Here is a 17,138-nt window from a genome sequence, read left to right on the forward strand (position 1 = left end):
CCAGGAGGTGGAGCTGCAGCCGAGGAGTCCCATGTGACTTGTCCCCTGTCAGTTCTGACCTTTGGGACCAGCACAGTAAACTGGAGACCAATGAGTCAGTGGTACAGAGAGATAAGCCTTTTTAGAGGCAAAACATAGCTAATATTCAATGAGCACCTACTGTGTGCCGGATTATCTCACATAATCTTTTACCACTGAGACTCAGAGGAGTCATGAGACTTGACAAAGGCCACATTGTCCAGACTGCGTAGAATTCAGATGTAAACCCAGTCAGATTCCAGAGCCTGAACTCAGAAAACACCGAGAGGCCACAAGATGACTCTGGGTTGAGTCATCAAACCTGATGACATTCTCAAGTTGTCTTCTGACCCCGACTCATGTGTTGTGATGCAGCCATACCCACCCCCACCAAATAGAAGTAAAAAAAAAAAGAAATTCACTAAGTGTGGCTGCTTTAGGAAGGATCTCACGCCTGGCCACTTGAGGACACATTGCAGTCTAATGGGGACTCAGCAGGGGAGGGCAGCTGTCTCTAGTCCCACGAGACAAGCCAATCAGGACACATTTAAAAAATGGGGTGGTGATGTAGCAAAGCAAACTTGGCCCAACTGTGGTCTCTTCTGAGGGTTCTTGTTTCACAAATATCTTGTGGACAGCAGTCAATGATGGGTATCATCGTGCAGTCCTGGGTGGGGCCATGGAGGCTCTACACTCACCGTAGTCTGGAACCTTTCCTCTGGATGTCCCCTGCAACTGTATGTGTGGACACATTTGGAGTCTTAGCAGGAGATCAAAAAACTCACTTTCCACAGCAGTGTCTGTCACCTTCTGTTGGTGGCCATTCTGTACGACTCTTGACTGTGGCTGAGGACAGTGGGATAGCAATGGAGCCTTAATCAGCCCCACTGTCTCAGTGTTGCCTCCAGTCTACTTGGTGACCCTCTGAGGGAAAGGGAGGCTCTCTCTCTGCCACTCTCTAGAGAGGGTCAGGTTCTCTGCTACCTTCCCAGCTCTGATCCACGGAAGATCACCGTCATTAGTCTCAGCACTTACTTCCGGCTAAGCCCCTTGCCCATTTCACAAGTACTGTATAATTTAATGTAACAAATTATACATTGTCCAAAGGGGAAACTGAGGCTTGGGACTTCAGATAACTAGACTGGGGTGATTCAGTTTGACAGTCATGAGACATAAAGCACACTTACGCTTAACCCCTTCAATCCTGGGTTCTGACCAAGGGTTGTTGCAGATACCTAGGCCACAGCTCACTGCCTGCTGCAGCCCTGAATGGGCCTGGTGTTTTGTCCATAGCTGATGTCCTGAGACAGAGTTTGGGTTGGGGACAGCTGTCAGAGAGGGCCTGTCTCACTGGGGCAGAAAGAGGAGACCTGGACCTTGTTCCCCAAGGCTGGCACAAACCCAGAGCTGCCAATGGGGCCTCTGGGGCCTCAGTCCTGCTCAGGGACACCCCTTGTCTCCCAGGCTTGTTTCTCTTCAAGTTCCCAGGTCCCCTTCCCAGACTCCTGAACAGGGAGGGTGGGGCCAACCCAACAAGGCCGCTTCCCCCTGCTGCCTGTGTTCCGTCTGCTTCCACGTTGTCTTCTTAGGGTCACTAAAGTCCAAGAGGCCTCCTGGGAAGGTGTGTCACCTTCCAACGTGGAGCCACACACTGGTGAGGAGGCGGGGAGAGAGGGCTGGAGGGGCTTTAAATGCGTGGCTGGCTTTGCCTGCAGTCAATTCCGCAGCGACACAGGTGAACTGTTTCTTCTCACTACCGGAAACATCCAGTGTAGCCAAGACTGTTGCAGCCCAGCGAGGAGCCCAGGATGTTCCTGAAGGCTGTGGTGCTGACCCTGGCCCTGGTGGCTATCACCGGTAAGTAGACACAGCTCTCTAGCCGCTGCTGCGTACGAGAGGCAGCGTGGAAAGGGAGCTCTAGAACTAGAGAACAGCTGAGGGTGGCCTTGGGTTTGCTGCTCCTATGAGAACAGGCCCTTGTTGGTACCAGGGCTCTCCGGGTTAACCCAGAGATGGAGAAATGGGTTGGGTTACCCCAACTCCAGCACCATCCAGCTCAGAGCTGAGGCAAGGGTCCAGAAGAGGGATGTACACTGTTCGTGACTTGTGGCTGCTCTCTTCCCAGGCACCCGGGCTGAGGTCAGTGAGGACCAGGTGGCCACTGTGGTGTGGGACTACTTCATTCAGCTAGGCAACAATGCCAAGGAGGCTATGGAGAAAATCCAGAAGTCAGACGTTACCCAACAGTTCAAGTAAGTGGGGTCAGTCTGCAACACCAGGCTTTCTTGAAGGCCAAAGCTGATGAGAGGTGGGACACCAACACTTGGGATCCTTCCTTTCTCGCTAGGGGAGTCTGGCCTCTCTGGACCTAGACTGTCCCTGTAAACAGGGAAGCTGGGCCCAGGGATCCATGCCTATAGTATCTTCCTAAGTGTGCTAAGTTTGGTAAATAGCCAAATCCCACTGCAAGCTCGTGGTAGGAGAAAGAAGACATGTCCTGTGAGGTGGGATCTCTAGAAACATGGGTGCCTGCGAAGTCAGGGGAAGGGAGGTTGGGATGTCTGCAGATGCTCTGATCATGAGCAAGGATGTCAGACCCTGTGCCGCTGGAAGACTGCAAAGTTGCTCAATGTGACCCTTGCCTGGGAGGTAGGGGGCGGGAGTTAAAGTCCAGTCCTGTTCTGTTCTTTAATCACAAGGAAAGGAGTCACGTGATGGGTAGATAAGGATGCTGAAGCCGAGCAGAAGTCTTGCAGATAAAAATCCAAAGGAACACTAATCCTAGTAGATTTCCTGAAAGTATGACCTACCCCAGGGAGGGCCACAGGGACAAGATGGAGGTCTTGGTTCCCATGGACACACTCCTGACCTAGACAGGTACATAAAGCAGAGTCTCTACTGCCAAGTGTAATGGGGCTTCTCTCCACCTTTCCCTGAAGCACCCTCTTCCAGGACAAACTTGGGAATGTGAATACATATGCAGATGACCTGCAGAAGAAGCTGGTGCCCTTTGCCCTGGAACTCGGTGAGCGCCTGGCCAAGGATACAGAGAGGGTAAAGGAAGAGATTAGAAAGGAACTAGAGGACCTACGAGCCCGCATGATGCCCCACGCCAACACTGTGAGCCAGACATTCGGGGAAAACGTGCAAAAGTTGCAGCAGAACCTGGGTCCCTATGCCGAGGGGCTGAAAACCCAGGTCAACACCGAGGCAAAGGAGCTGAAGCGCCAGCTGACCTCCTACATGCAGCGCATGCAGACCATGCTGCAGGAGAACGTGGACAGCCTGCAGGCCTCAATGACGCCCTTCACCAACGAGTTCAAGGACAAGTTTAGCCAGAACCTGGAAGAGTTCAAGGCACGCCTAAACCCCCGTGCCAGCGAGCTGAAGGCTACAATCGATCAGAACCTGCAGGAGCTGCGCAGCAGCCTGGCCCCCCTCGCCGAGGGTGTGCAGGAGAAACTCAACCATCAGCTCGAGGGCCTGGCCTTCCAGATGAAGAAGAACGCCGAGGAGCTTCAGACCAAGGTCTCCACCAACATCCAGCAGCTGCAGGAAAAACTGGCACCGCTGGTGGAAGACGTGCACAGCAAGCTGAAGGGCAACACCGAGGGACTGCAGAAGTCTCTGGAAGACCTGAACAGCCAGCTAGACCAGCAGGTGGAGGAGTTCCGGCGCACTGTGGAGCCCCTGGGGGAGATGTTCAACAAGGCCCTGGTGCAGCAGATGGAGCAGTTCAGGCAGCAGCTGGGCTCCAATTCGGGGGACGTGCAAAGCCACTTGAGCTTCCTGGAGAAGAACCTGAGGGAAAAGGTCAGCTTCTTTATGGGCAGCTTGGAGAAAAAGGAGAGCCCAGACCAGCCCCTGGCCCTCCCCGTCCCCGAGCAGGTCCAGGAGCCCAACTCCAACCCCAGCCCCGTGGAGAGCTGACCTGTCCCTGGTGCCCGCGACCCATCCCAGCAGCAGACACCTGCCCTGCCGCACCCCCTGTCTGCCCTGTCCCACCCCCTGTCTGCCCTGTCCCACCCCCTGTCTGCCAGTCTGCCCCTAAACACTCCTTGTACCTGCTCGAGGACACTTGTCCCTCAGGAGGTGATGTCTCATCTAACTACTCAATAAAGCAACTGAGAAATTAGCCCCCGTTGGTTGCCATGTGATTCCTTGGGGGCTGGCCGGAGGTGGGGACGAGGACAATGCTGGCCTAAGCTGAGCAGCATCTGGCAGGAACAGGGTGGCACTGTGGGGGAACCTATCTGAGGCTCAGGGGTTGGTGTGACAGAGAGGATGGAGAGGAGAAGGCAGAAAAGATGTCAGTCTATCAGGAAACACACACCCCATTTACAGTCTTTTAGCCACTGCCAGTTAACAAAGGCCCTGGAGGTTCTTTGTTTTTTTTTTATATTTGTGAATAAATTTTTTTTATTGAGAAAAAAAAATTTCCGCCTCCTCCCAGTCTCCCACTCCTCTCCCCCTCCCCCCACTCCTCCCCCCCTCTCCCCACTCCTCTCCCCCTCCCCCCCACTCCTCTCCCCCTCCCCCAAGCACCAGACAAGCCAAAACGGCTTTGGTGGCATTGTGTGCCTGGAGACCGGGTTTCATGTTGACAGGGGCCCCAGGAGGGCAGCAAGACAGTTCATCACACAGCAAGTGCCTTCTTGCAGGGCTTGTGTCCTTGAACTTATTTATGTAAAAGTAAACCATTCTCCTCTATCCCACAGCAAAGTGTAAATTTCTCCACCTGTTGGCTAAACCTGTTGACTGCAGAGCGGTGTGACAGAAACCACAGTATGGAGGAGTCAGGGTGGAGCAGGCGCTAGAGCTTGCAGAGAGCCCTGACACGCTCTGCTCAGCAGCGTCTTGAGGGATGGCCTGCCTGTCTGTCACAACGCTTGTGGCGCTGGCCTAAGAGATGGACCCGAGCAGTGGGCACAACCAGTCATGGCAGTTGCAGCCGCTGAAATGAACAATTCCTCTCTGCCCTTGGAGACCCAAGGACGGAGTCTCAGAGTAGAGTCAGTCCAGGGCTTCCTCCCATAGTATGTCACAAACTGGCCGTTGCCTCCGACTCAGGTCTTTAAGTCACACCCCTGCTCCTCAGAATGGGGAAAGTCACCCTGCAATGTTCTGGAATGGACTGAAATATACTGGGGGTAGCCCCAGATGCCCTGGCCTCCTCCTCTGCTCCCAAGGCTTCTTCAGTGTGTCATAACTTCAGGCCTGGGTTTGAATCCTGGCTTCCCAGGTGCCTGCTGGGTGATTTGGGGGCAGGTAACATTTTTTTTTAAGAAAATTGAGGAGGCTTGGGCCAGAGTTGTTCAGAAAGTCTGATGGTACACGGAGCCAGGCACTTACTCCTACCTCAAGTGCAATGGAAACACTCAACGCGCAGAGTGTGCTATGCTGCTACAGTGTAGAGGACACCCCAGAAATGTCCTCTTCTGCTCAGCTCCCTAGCCTCCAGGTCCAGGCCACCAAACCTTCAAATCTCCCCAGCCCCTTCTAACCGGATGCTCAGGTCAAACTGTCACAGCTACTCCCACCCATGACCACTAGCAGGGACGACACAGGTGAGTACATTTTGCTAAGAGAACTGGCTCCAGGAGGCTTGCTGACCGGCTAGGAGAGGCTTTCTCAGAGCGCCAACGCACAGAACAAAGGCTAAGTTGGTTTTCTGGGCTGGTTTGGAAACTTTTGCTCTCCCCTGTAGGTCTTCTAGATGAGTTCTGCCTCTCAAAGCCCCCGAGTCTCCCAGACCCTTGTTCATACTACAAATCTGGAGTGGGACCCTTGAGGTTTTTTTCCTGCTGTCTCCAGGACTGCCCCACCCACTCCCAGGATCCTACTATAGTCCTAGTTTCCCTGAATGAGATACACTCGCTTGCTTCCTCCTGAGCCAGGATGTCACTCCTGGTCTTCAGTCTCTCAGGTCCCTGACCTGGCATACACTTCCCGGCCCACAGCATTGCTTTTGGCTGCCTTAATACGCTGGATATTCCTGTCCCCTCAAACTCATGTGTTGAAATGAACTCACTGTGGTGAGTGTGTGTGTGTGTTTGCACGTGCACATGTGTGTGTGTGTGTGTGTGTTTGGGTGGGTGGGTGGGTGGGTGTAAAGGTCAAAGGATAACCTCTGCTGTCATTCTCAAGAGCATCATTTGCTTCCTTTGAGACAGGGTCTCTCATTAGCCTGGAGCTCACCAATTAGGGCAGAAGGCTGGACAGTGATCCCCAAGGACCCGCTTGTCTAGGCCTTCCTGAAGTGAATGTGTTTCAACCATCAATATAATGATTTTGGGCTCACGCTTTTAATTTCAGCACCCAGAAGACAGAAGCAGGTGGATCTCTATGTGTTCCAGGCCAGCCTGGTTTACATAATGAATTCTAGGTCAGCCAGGGCTACACAGTGAGACCTGTCTCAAACAAAAACAATTAAACCAAAAGATGATGATGATATTAGGTTGGTCTATTTTGCCTCCTATCATTCAGTTTGGGGCTGGGTCTCTCCAGGATTAAACAGTTAGATTCGGAGTTAGCTTTCGAGTTTTCTGCCCATTGCCATGAAACCATCACAAATGTTTTAAATTTACTGTGACCCCTGTGTCCTATGAAGAAAACACCCACAAAGATTCAGCTGGCTCACAGTGAGAAATGACAATCAAGGATTTGTGCAATCAACCTAGGACCAAGTTTCCAAGTTTCCCTCCCCTTGCCCGTGGGGGTGGCAGACCCAGGACAAGAGCAACGGTATCTTGTGGGAGACCACCTGTGGCTTCCTGGGAAGGGAGGAAGTGTGCAAAGATACACGCAGGCAAATTTGAGAAAATATTGCCATCTTAAAGGAGGTCAAGAGAAGCAGAAGTGGCTTTGACAGGCCTACAGTTTTTAATCAAGGGCTGGGTCCTACTGAGAATGCTCAAATAGAAAACGGTCATTGTCAAGGGGCTAATCTTATATTCTCTTATTTTAGTAAAAACTACATTTAGTTGTGTGTGTGTGTGTGTGTGTGTGTGTGTGTGCAAGCGCATGGGCTTGCACATGTGCTGTGAATCTCTCCCAAACTTGTCATTGGTGATCTATAAGGAATGTGTGTGGTTTGTATATATATATATATATATATATATATATATATATATATATATATATATATATATGAACAGCTTATCTATACCTTTACGCTTTGATTTGACCCAAAGAAACTCTAACAAGTCTGTTATTCCCATATGCTTTAGAAACCTCAGGTATTAGATGAAATATAATAACTTGAAAAAACGTAGCTAGGATTTTGGGTAGTTAGAGTAGATTAATAGATTCCCTACAAATTTGGAAATTTGCAACAAAATGTAATTTGTTTTAATTTAGAAAAAAAAAAGAGAGCTGGGTGGTGGTGGTGCACGCCTTTAATTTCAGCAGAGGCAGGTGGATCTCTGTGAGTTCGAGGCCAGCCTGGTCTAAAGCGTGAGTTCTAGAACAGCCAGGACCACACAAAGAAACCATGTCTCAAAAAAAAGATAAAGAAAAATAACAACAAACAGGATTGGGATTTTTACTTATGAAAGGGACCGTGGAGAGCTGTCCTCACTTCAGTGGTCAAACATAGCTAGACAGCACCATCTCTGTACCAGGAGGTGGTCCTCATCAGGTACCTGATTGCTGGAACCTGTATTTTGGAGTACCCAATCTCTAGGACTGTGGGAGATAAACGTGTGGGCTTAAGGGAAAAAAAATGAAAACTGGGCTTATATGAGCATTATTATTGTGAGATTTGTGCTCTTATGAGCCTTCTTATCTGTGGTATTTTGTTAGAGCAGTCTGAACCGGTCTTTCACAAAGGCTGCCTGACTTCTGAATGTTCCTGCTTTGGCTGGGGAATTCCCCTTTGAGGAAGCTTTTGTTTCTGTTTTTTTTTTGTTTTTTTTTTTTTTTTTTTTTGAAATAGGGTCTCATGTATCCCAAGCTGATCTCAAATCTGATGTGTAGTCAAAGATGACTTTGAATTTCTGCTCCTTCTGGCTCCTTCAGCCAAATGCTAGAATTGCAGTGTGCACCACCGCCCCAGGCTCCTTGGTAAGTTTTAATTTTTAATTCTCTTATTTATACATTTATTTACTTATTTTCTGTGTGTATGTGAACACATACACGTGTGAATGTACGCATATGGGTACATGTGTGTGCGCTCCTGGCATGGTATGTAGAAGTCTGAGGACAACTTTTAGGTTCACCAGGCGGGACCTGGGCTTGGAGTCAGGTGACCAGATCTGACAGCAAGCACCTTTACTGGCTGAGCCAACTGACCAGCCCTCTGCTGAGTTTTGAGGGAGCACACCTGTGACTTCTATTATAGATGCCAAGAACAGCTGCCTCTTACAGCCCAGGAGCAGGCCTGTAATCCTACTATTAGGAGGCTGAGGCAGGAGGATTATGAGTTTGGGGCCATGCTGGGCTTCACAGTGCAACTCTGTATGGACAGAAGGAGTGAGGGAAAGGAAGGAAGGAGGGAGGGAGGAGGGGAGGAGGGGGAGGAAGGAAGAGGGAAGGAGCAGTATAACTCTCTCCAGGGGTCTGGTGTATGGTGGCAGTGGCTATGTTTTTCTCCTACTTTTCCTGTTGTCTTTTTTCCAAGCTTTGGATCAATTAAAGAAACAAAACCCAAAAACAACAAACTAGTTTAATCAATTCAATTTTGGCTCAAGTCTTCAGCACAAGGTCCATGGCTTACCCCACACACCTGCCCAGTGTTTTTGGGGAGTCTCATGTGCCTTGGCCTTTGTAAACCACAGCCTCTTTCCTGCCTGTCTGCTGGACATGGTCCTCAGTAGATTGATGGTTCCTCGAGGAAAGAGCCATCCTCTTTGCTCTACGACAGTGCCTTGGCTTAGCCTCCTCTGGCCCAGTTAGACCTAGGTCATCTCTAGCAAGCAAGACACTGGGCAAATGGAAAGTCACCTCTTGGCTTGGGAGACCTGTTCAGGTGTGCGCTGACACCTGCGCTTAAGTTTTCAATGAGGACCTGAGTTCAAGGGGGGAAAGTCCTGATATGGGTCTGGGGAACTTTGTATTTTATTTATTAACTTTGAAGGCGCTGTGTGTTTCTGATCTGCCTGCCCGGACTTTTTGTGTTCGGGATTACAGATTCAAGCCGCCGTGCCTTGTTTATCCAGTGCGGGACACTGAACTCAAGCCTTGTGTATGCTAGGCAATCACTCTATCAACTGAGCCACATTTCCAGCCCTGTTACTACAGTTTGAAATAGTGTAATGGTCTGGCTTATGTAGTCCAGGTTTGCCTTGAATTCCTGACCCTCTTGTATCAGCCCTAAACGCTGGGATTATAAGAATACAACACCACACTCAAATTAAGTTTCTATTTATGAAAATATATCCCAAAGATTTTAAGTTAAAAATAGGTTGACAGTTACCAACTAGACAACTCTATTGTTACACTTTGGATTTGAGGTGTTCCTCAGATGATCCTCTGGTAAGATCTGACCATTAGCCCATGGCGCTACTGAGGGAGGGGGTAGAATCTTTAGGATGGGACGTAGTGCGTGAGTCACTGGAGGAATCACAGTTCTAAAGTGACAGAGGTAGCCGGTCCCTTCTGCTCTCCTTCTTTACTTCCCTGACAATACACGGTAAGCATCTTCCTTCAGATACGCTCTTGCTATGATGTACTGCCTTGCTACAGGTCCAAAAGTAGCAGGCTAACCGGCCTTGGGACCTCTGAGACCCTTAACCAAAATAAACATTTTTTCTTGTTAGGTTAATTTCTTTTGGGTGTTTGTACAGGCGACAGAAAGCTGATGAACACAGTGTGTGTTTGTATGTGACAGTCCAAGGCAGTGAAGAGGCTCTTGGGACCTTGGCATCCATCAGTCAGAGAGCATGCTGGGTGCTGAACAGGAGGCCCTGAAAAATGGCAGGAAGGAGATTTGAAACAACTGTTTCATGTATGAGTTCTCTGACCAGGCCTTTGGAAAGCATGGAGGGAGGGGGTTGAAGGAGGGAAACAGATTGAAAGAGAAGGCTAACTGCCCTTCCATGATGGCCATTGAGAAATGTCCAGTAGCAAGGGTTGTGGCACTTTCTTGGGGTGACGGAGATAATTCTCATTGCTGACTAACGTGAGGTGTTTTTGAAAGACAATTATCTATACTAAATGGGTTGTGTAATCCTTAGACTGTGACGTCAGTGATGAAGAGAAGAGGCAAAGGCAGTTAGCTCCACAAAGGGTGCAATTGGAATTTGAACCTGGGATAACCGGCTTGGCAAACTTTTCTGTTAGTTACCCAGCTGTGATGGCAAAACCCTCATGGATAAGTAGGGATGCTCCCGCACAAGGGGCAGGCTGGATTCTGCCTCATCATGTTCCAAGCCCAGAATCAGGCTTCCATTGGAGTAAGGAGTTCAGAAGCCAACGGAGCCAGTCCCAGGACTCCTGAGGAGAAAGGTTTCCATTTTTATTTTATAAATTTCTAGAACATTGGGTTTTTTTAAAAAAAAGATTTATTTTTATTTTCTGTGCATCAGTGTTTTGCTTGCATATACGTGTATGAGCCATGTGCAGTGCATGCTTGGTACCCACAGAGGTTAGAAGAGGGCATTGGAATACCCTGGAACTGGAGTGACAGACAGTTGTGCAGCACCATGTGGGAGCTGGAACCACATCCAGGTCCTTTGCAAAACAACAAATGCTGGTAACCATTGAGCCGTTTCTCCAGCCCAAGCTTTGGATTTTTTTTTTTTTTGAGATAGGGTCTCTCTACATAGCCCTGGCTGTTGTGGAACTCACTATGTAGACCAGGTTGGCCTCAAACTCACAGAGATCTATCTGTCTCTGCCTCCCAAGTGCTGAGATTAAAGGCATGCCTGGCCTTATACTACTTTTTATTTGGGGAAAATATTTACGTGACGTTTACCATTTCAACCATTGTAAGCAGTGCTATTCAGAGACCTTGCTATATTTCCAATGCTGTGCAATCTTTTCCTACGAGTCTTCTAGTTGCCCTCTGGTACAGAACTATCTTCCGAGCCAAACGCCCACCATCTTCAGGAGTTTGGCAGGGCCTCCTGGCAAAAGATGAGCACAGCTGGTCTTGTTGACTATTTACTTTGCCTCACAGAAGGAAGAGGCCAAGGAGAATCATGAAAACCTGACCTGAGGATCCTGTCACCCCTCCCAACCTGTCACATGCAACTCAGCCCTAATCCATGTGGTCTTGGAAGAGGGGCTGGAGGGTATAGATAGGAAAAGATACACATAGGAGGTTCTGTCTACACAGTCATGTGGAAGTCACTATCCCTGCTGGGTGTTTTATGTCACCTGTGGTCTTGCCAGGAACCTCTTCATCGCTGTGTAAGAAAGCCCAGGAAACGTACTGGTTCCACGGTGAACTTTGGAACCATACTTTGGTTTGTCCTTGGACCTTAGGCAGAGGTGCAGATGTTTGTGTTTTTCCCCAGGGAAAGAATTGTGACAGCACACTCCAAACAGAAAACTCATTCCTGAACTAAGCCATTGTGAACACAGGGATAAACTCAGGGGTTCAGGGGTACCCGCTTCCATCCCAGTCCCTGCTCCTTGTGCTTTTGGCTGTGTGTCCAGGGGATACATGGTAATTCTAGGCTTAACTTTTTAAAAAGATTTCTCTCTCTCTCTCTTTCTTTCTCTCTCTCTCTCTCTCTCTCTCTCTCTCTCTCTCTCTCTCCCTCTGTGCATGTGTGCATACCGTGTGCAGTTGCACACACCTGTGCATGTGCCTGGAGGCCAGAAGAGGGCCTTGCTGTCCCCTCTGTCACTCACCGCTTCTCTTGAGGTCACTCCCTGAACCTGGGTTTCTAATTTTCTTGGCTGCACTGATAGCAAGTAAGCCCCAGGGATCTTCCTGTCCCTGACCCACTGAAGCTAGACACTAGGCACTGGTAGTTCTCTGTGTGCTTCACCAGAGAAGTTGCTGGTCACCCCCCCACCACCACCACCTCTCCCGAGTTCAAAGGTCAGCAGGCCTCCGAGAAGAACAAAGGGGTCACTACCCTTGGAGTCTCTGGTGTCCCCAGTGGCCCTGATCAGATGCCCTCCTGCACCCTCACTGATCTTGCTGCTTTTGAGAGATTGTCCTGGCAGGGTCAAAATCAGCTCCTGTCTGGGATGTCCTGTCCATCTGCTGTTGGCATGGGACACCCACTGTCCCCGGGGGAAAAGTTCAAGGCTGCTCTGCAAAGAGAGAAACAAGTCTGAGGTCCACCGGGGATGTCTGTGTCTGGGAATGAAGAAAGTGGGGTCCTGGTTGTCCTGCCATGGTGACCAGCAGCTGACCTGGGGATTTCTGTGTCTGGAAATGAAGGGGATGGGGTCCTGGTTGTCCTGCCATGGGTGACAAGCAGCTCATGACAGAGGGGAACATTAGAGACCCCAGAATTTCCAGGACATAGGAGGGAGGAGGTTCTAAGATGTGGGTTAGTGCTCTGGGGATTAAAGACAGGAACCTAGAGCCAAATACAATGTAGGATAGCGGACACCACCCAGTGTCCCTGATCATAACTGCAGGGCCCCACTAGAAGGTGCTCAATAAATATTTGTTCAAGTAGTAACTGACGATTAGCAAATCCTTTTATTGCTAAGCCTCATGGTCACACACGTTCACCACATCGAAATAACACCCAGTTGTTCCTCAAGGGGATTATGCCGCTTCATCTCCTCCAGCCACAGGTGGTCCCTGCAATCCTTGGTGCCGGTATTCACACCTCATGTGGTCTCTCTCCTACTGCAGCAGGCTGACCTGTGTGATCAAGGAGCTGGCGTGAAGGACAAAGCGTACATTCCCAAAGTGGGGTGTAGAGGGTATTGCGACTCCCTGGTTATTTCTCTGGGACCACCACTCTCAGGAAGAGAGTCACTGTGTCTGAGGAGACTCCAGCAGTCATAGGGTAGTTCCTTGTAGGGATGAATGGAAACACTGCCCAACAGCTAGCAGTGATGTGCTAGCCACTCACGTGACCTGCCTTGGAAACAGACCACACTGCCATGCCCCCAGCCTCTACAAGGTGATTGCTCTTGCTTGCAGCCCCGTGACAGATCCACAGAAATGGCGAGACGAGGCTGAGGAAAGACGAGGCTGAAGAGAGAGCTGATAAAGTGGCTTGCCAGGCTAGCTGGAGGACCACGCCAACACACACACACACACACACACACACACACACACACACACACACACTGCCAGGCAGGCTTAGTGGTACACACGTGTAACCCCAGCACTGGGGAGACAGAGGTAGGCAGATCCCTGGGGTTTGCTGCCTCGTCAGCCCAGCTTAATCAAAAACCAAAATGAAGCTGAAGTTTTCTCTGTCCAGATACTGCATTTCAGACTTTCCTTCCTGAGGCCCACAGGGAAATAGCTTCTGTATTTGTACCTCTGTACAGTCTCTACACAGAGACCCTTTCATGGAACCCCCAGCATTTACAGAGAATATCAAGCTGGATGGGGTCTGCACTTCACAGTCGTTTCTGGATGAAGGATCTTGGGTTCTGTTCTCCTCAGTCTCTCTCTCTCTCTCTCTCTGTGTGTGTGTGTGTGTATGAAAAATCACATTATTCATTTAGTGTGTTTGTGTCTGTGCATTTTTTGTTTGCTGGTTTTTTTTTTTTTTTTTCTGAGACATGCCTTGTCTCTGTGTGTCAGGCTGGCCTTGACCTGCTATGTAGCTGAGGGTGGCCTTGGACTGAGCTCCTATTCCCACTGTCCACATTTTGGAATTGCACCTGTGTACTGCTCGTGGCTCTACATGCTCATCTGACACATGTGGCTGATGACTCAGAGTGTTTTGAGAAGGGCGAAGCTGTCTCTACTCCATATGCAGGGGCAGCGTCACCCGGCAGGTGTTCTACTGGAATTCCTTAGCCCTTTGAGAACCCAACGTGGTGAACAAGCTGGAGCTCACCTTTCCCTACTGCCAGCTTAGAACCAGCACTCTCAGGCCTGCTAAATTCATTGGAACTGGTTCACTTTCTTCATAATCCCTCCCCCTCAAAGTTGTTGTGGTTTATTCTTCCCTCTTCCTGTCCTTCTGAGTCTAAATATTTTCTGTAAAATGATCTCTTCTCTGTTTTTAGGAGAGGTTCAGCCCCAAGTAAAAGCAGATACATATACTCTGCTAGCCATTTCTGCACAGCTGTCTACAGAAGTGACCTGGACAGACTGCCAAAGACTTTGCTGTGTGTCCCTCCATTAGCATGGAAGCCACTGGTGCTAGACACCAGGGAGGGCTGCAGTACTGGGGCAAAGGGTCCATGGACAAGAATGACCTTGTCCACATTCTTCCAGCTACACTTTCAGTCTGGGAGAGAATCATGACATATGTGTATCTCACCATAGAATGTTCACTGTAGTTTTATTTATAGCATTTTTTATTATTTTTGAAGTTTTTATTTATATGTATGTGTGTGCCTCTGTGTGTATGTATATACATTACAGAAGTGCAGGTATCCCAAGAAGCCAGAAGAGGGTGCTGAATCTCCTGTTACAGTTGTTCTCTCTCTAGCCCTATCTATAATTCTAAAACGTGGAAACAATGCAGTAAGAGGAAAATGCTTGACCCCAAGCTTGAATATCCTGGACACAAGCTCTATGCCCCCAGCCAGTGGCCTTTTATGGTGGTGCTTTGTAGGGAACCCAGGGCTTCTTGTCTGCTGAACAAACACACTCCACCAAATGAGCTACACCCCCAGCTCTATGATTCTGGAGACCCTCTATACAGAGACCAATGGAAGGTCAGGGGCAGTGCTCCTGATCTCAGTTCTTCCAGAGGCTAAGGTGGGAGGGTCCCTTGAACCCAAGCACTGGAGTCCAACTTGACAACATTGTCAAAACTTGTCTTAAAAATAAATAACAATGTGCCGCACATGCATCGTGGTGGCACATGACTTTATTCGCAGCACTCAGAGCTCTGGAAGTTTGAAGCCATCCTGATCTACAGAGCGAGTTCTAGGTCAACAGGGCTACATATTGAAATCTTGTCCAAATAAATAAAAAAAACAAATAAACACCCTCTGAGCTGTTTTTTTTCTCCACACTATTTGGTGAAGCCCTGTCCCTTGAATCTGGCATGGCTCCTTTCTGATGATAATTACGTAAGTGGCTGAACTGTCCCCTTCCCAGGGGAAACCTGGAGCCAGTGTGCCGGCCAGCTCCTGTACCTTTGGCCTCTTACTGCCTCCGTGACTATGGGTTTTGCTTTGTTTTGTTGTTTTTACCAGCTCATGAGCCTCTGCTATTTTGTTATCCTCTCTGGCCTCAGGTTCCCTTTTCTCTTCCCCCTGCCCTGGTCTCCACCATCATCCACCTCAGCATGCATTTCCAGTAGCCGTGGGTCTCTGATGGTGCAGAGGGGTCCTCTCTAAACACAGGCTGAGCAAATAAATACCATTTATCTTGTTTGGCGCATCCACACGGTGTTTACTCACTATGCTGAGTACATCTGTGGTATCAGTCCACGTCAGTGGCCCCACCCAGCATTGCGCCATGAACAAGGGTCACCCACATACACATCAGGCTGACGGCACTTCACAGACCCCGTGGACCATGGTCTCAGAGAGTAGACAGGTCATAGAAGCATTCCTGAGGCCTGAGGACTTAGTGTCCTAGTTGTAGCTAGATCTGGTTCTGACTACAAAGGGGTCAGGAGAGGAGGGACACAGAGCAGGGTATGGACAGAAGGACCACCCACTCTCAGAGGTGACAGGGTAGTTGCACTTGGCTGTCTATCCCCTGACTGGCCCTGGGCTTCTCTTCCTGTATTCACTTGAGACACCATGTGTCCCCAACAGCCTTCTCCCTTGAATGTTAAACATCATGGGACAAGGGGAGGGGCCCTGCCTTCCCTGTGAGCACTGGCTTCTCCTGCTGGGGAGGGTAGCTGATTCTTGTTTTGGATAGGAACTGGGTTCTTGATTGACTTCTGAGCACAAGGCAGTGAGCTGAACGGGACATTAGAGGCCACAGGCCTGGAATTGGCCCAGGGCAGGACCTTGTGACATCTTTTTGAACCCTGGATTGTCTGTAAAGAAAAACATCTACCTTGGAGTGCTGATTAGTGCTAGAGATGCAGTTTATACTGCGCATGGAGGGGGTTCTGTGAAGGTTGCTTTCTCCAACCTTCCTGGGCCCAGACTCGGGAAGGCCCAGGCCTCCTTCCCCACTGCGGCTTGCCGCTCTAGCTGACTGTCTTTTCCCTGGCACACTGACTGGGGGGTTGTGTTTTATTTTTCTCCCAGACATAACAGAGCAGCAGTTCTCGACCTGTGGGCTGAGACACCTGCAGGGACTGAACGACCCTTTCACAGGGGTCATCTGAGGCCATCAGAAAACACAAGTTTACATTATGATTCATAACAGTGGCAAAATTACAATTATGAAATTCTCTCATGATGGGGGTCACTCCAACACGAGGAGCTGTATCAAAGGACCACAGCGTCAGGAAGGCTGAGAGCCACCATTCTAGGAAGAGTCTATTCCTTTGCCAAACTCCATGTTTGTCTCCAACCCTTTCTCTTACTGATCTGCGGTGGCCTCTTTTCCATCCAGGGTTTAGTCTTGTGTATTTTTCTGCAGCCACAGTGACATGCAGCCTTGTCTCACATTTTATAATCAGGCAGCTGAAATACCCTTGTCCATATCCTCCAATAGCTTGCTGGTCTCCCTCTTTCATTGTTTGGGGCATGATTCCCTGTTGACCCATATGTACCATGTCTGTTCATCCTTATCAATTGCGTACTGCTCCAATTAAGGAGTAATTTACTTGTCCATCTGTGCATGAAGAATGTTTATGTAACTTTTAAAAAATATTCTGGTTTTATTTATTTATTGATTCATTCATTTATGTGTATTTGTGTGTGTCTGTCTGTGTCTATGTATGTGTGTATCTGTGTATGCCTGTGTATGTTCTGTGTCTCCGTGTGCATCTGTTTGTGTCTGTGTGTATATGTGTGTGTATCTGTGTATGTGTGTATGTGTGTATCTGTGTCTGTGTGTGGATTATGTGGAGCTTGAAGACTGTTTTCTAAAATGCTACAGTAAAGCATTGCTTTCCTGGGCTAGAGAGATGGCTCAGGGCAACAGCACATACCGC

General features: G+C 49.2%; 1 protein-coding gene across 1 annotated transcript; it reads left to right on the forward strand.

Annotated features, from left to right (window-relative positions):
- Positions 1-1,455: 1,455 nt before the first annotated feature.
- On the forward strand, positions 1,456-4,153 carry Apoa4 (apolipoprotein A4). The gene is made up of 3 exons (XM_041638676.1): positions 1,456-1,875; positions 2,144-2,270; positions 2,958-4,153. Exons 1-3 carry the CDS (start codon positions 1,827-1,829, stop codon positions 3,946-3,948), a joined length of 1,167 nt encoding a protein of 388 aa, XP_041494610.1. The 5' UTR covers positions 1,456-1,826; the 3' UTR covers positions 3,949-4,153.
- Positions 4,154-17,138: the final 12,985 nt, after the last annotated feature.

This window comes from Microtus oregoni, unplaced genomic scaffold (genome assembly GCF_018167655.1).
Source record: "Microtus oregoni isolate MIOR12 unplaced genomic scaffold, Mior012 000055F_ref0000237, whole genome shotgun sequence".
In the NCBI taxonomy this organism is placed as follows: domain Eukaryota; kingdom Metazoa; phylum Chordata; class Mammalia; order Rodentia; family Cricetidae; genus Microtus; species Microtus oregoni.

Coding starts and splice junctions, on each gene's coding strand:
- Apoa4 (XM_041638676.1), top strand. CDS start 1,827: ATGTTCCTGAAGGCTGTGGTGCTGACCCTGGCCCTGGTGGCTATCACC. Junction 1,876..2,143: donor GGCCCTGGTGGCTATCACCG/GTAAGTAGACAC, acceptor CTCTCTTCCCAG/GCACCCGGGCTGAGGTCAGT. Junction 2,271..2,957: donor GACGTTACCCAACAGTTCAA/GTAAGTGGGGTC, acceptor CTTTCCCTGAAG/CACCCTCTTCCAGGACAAAC.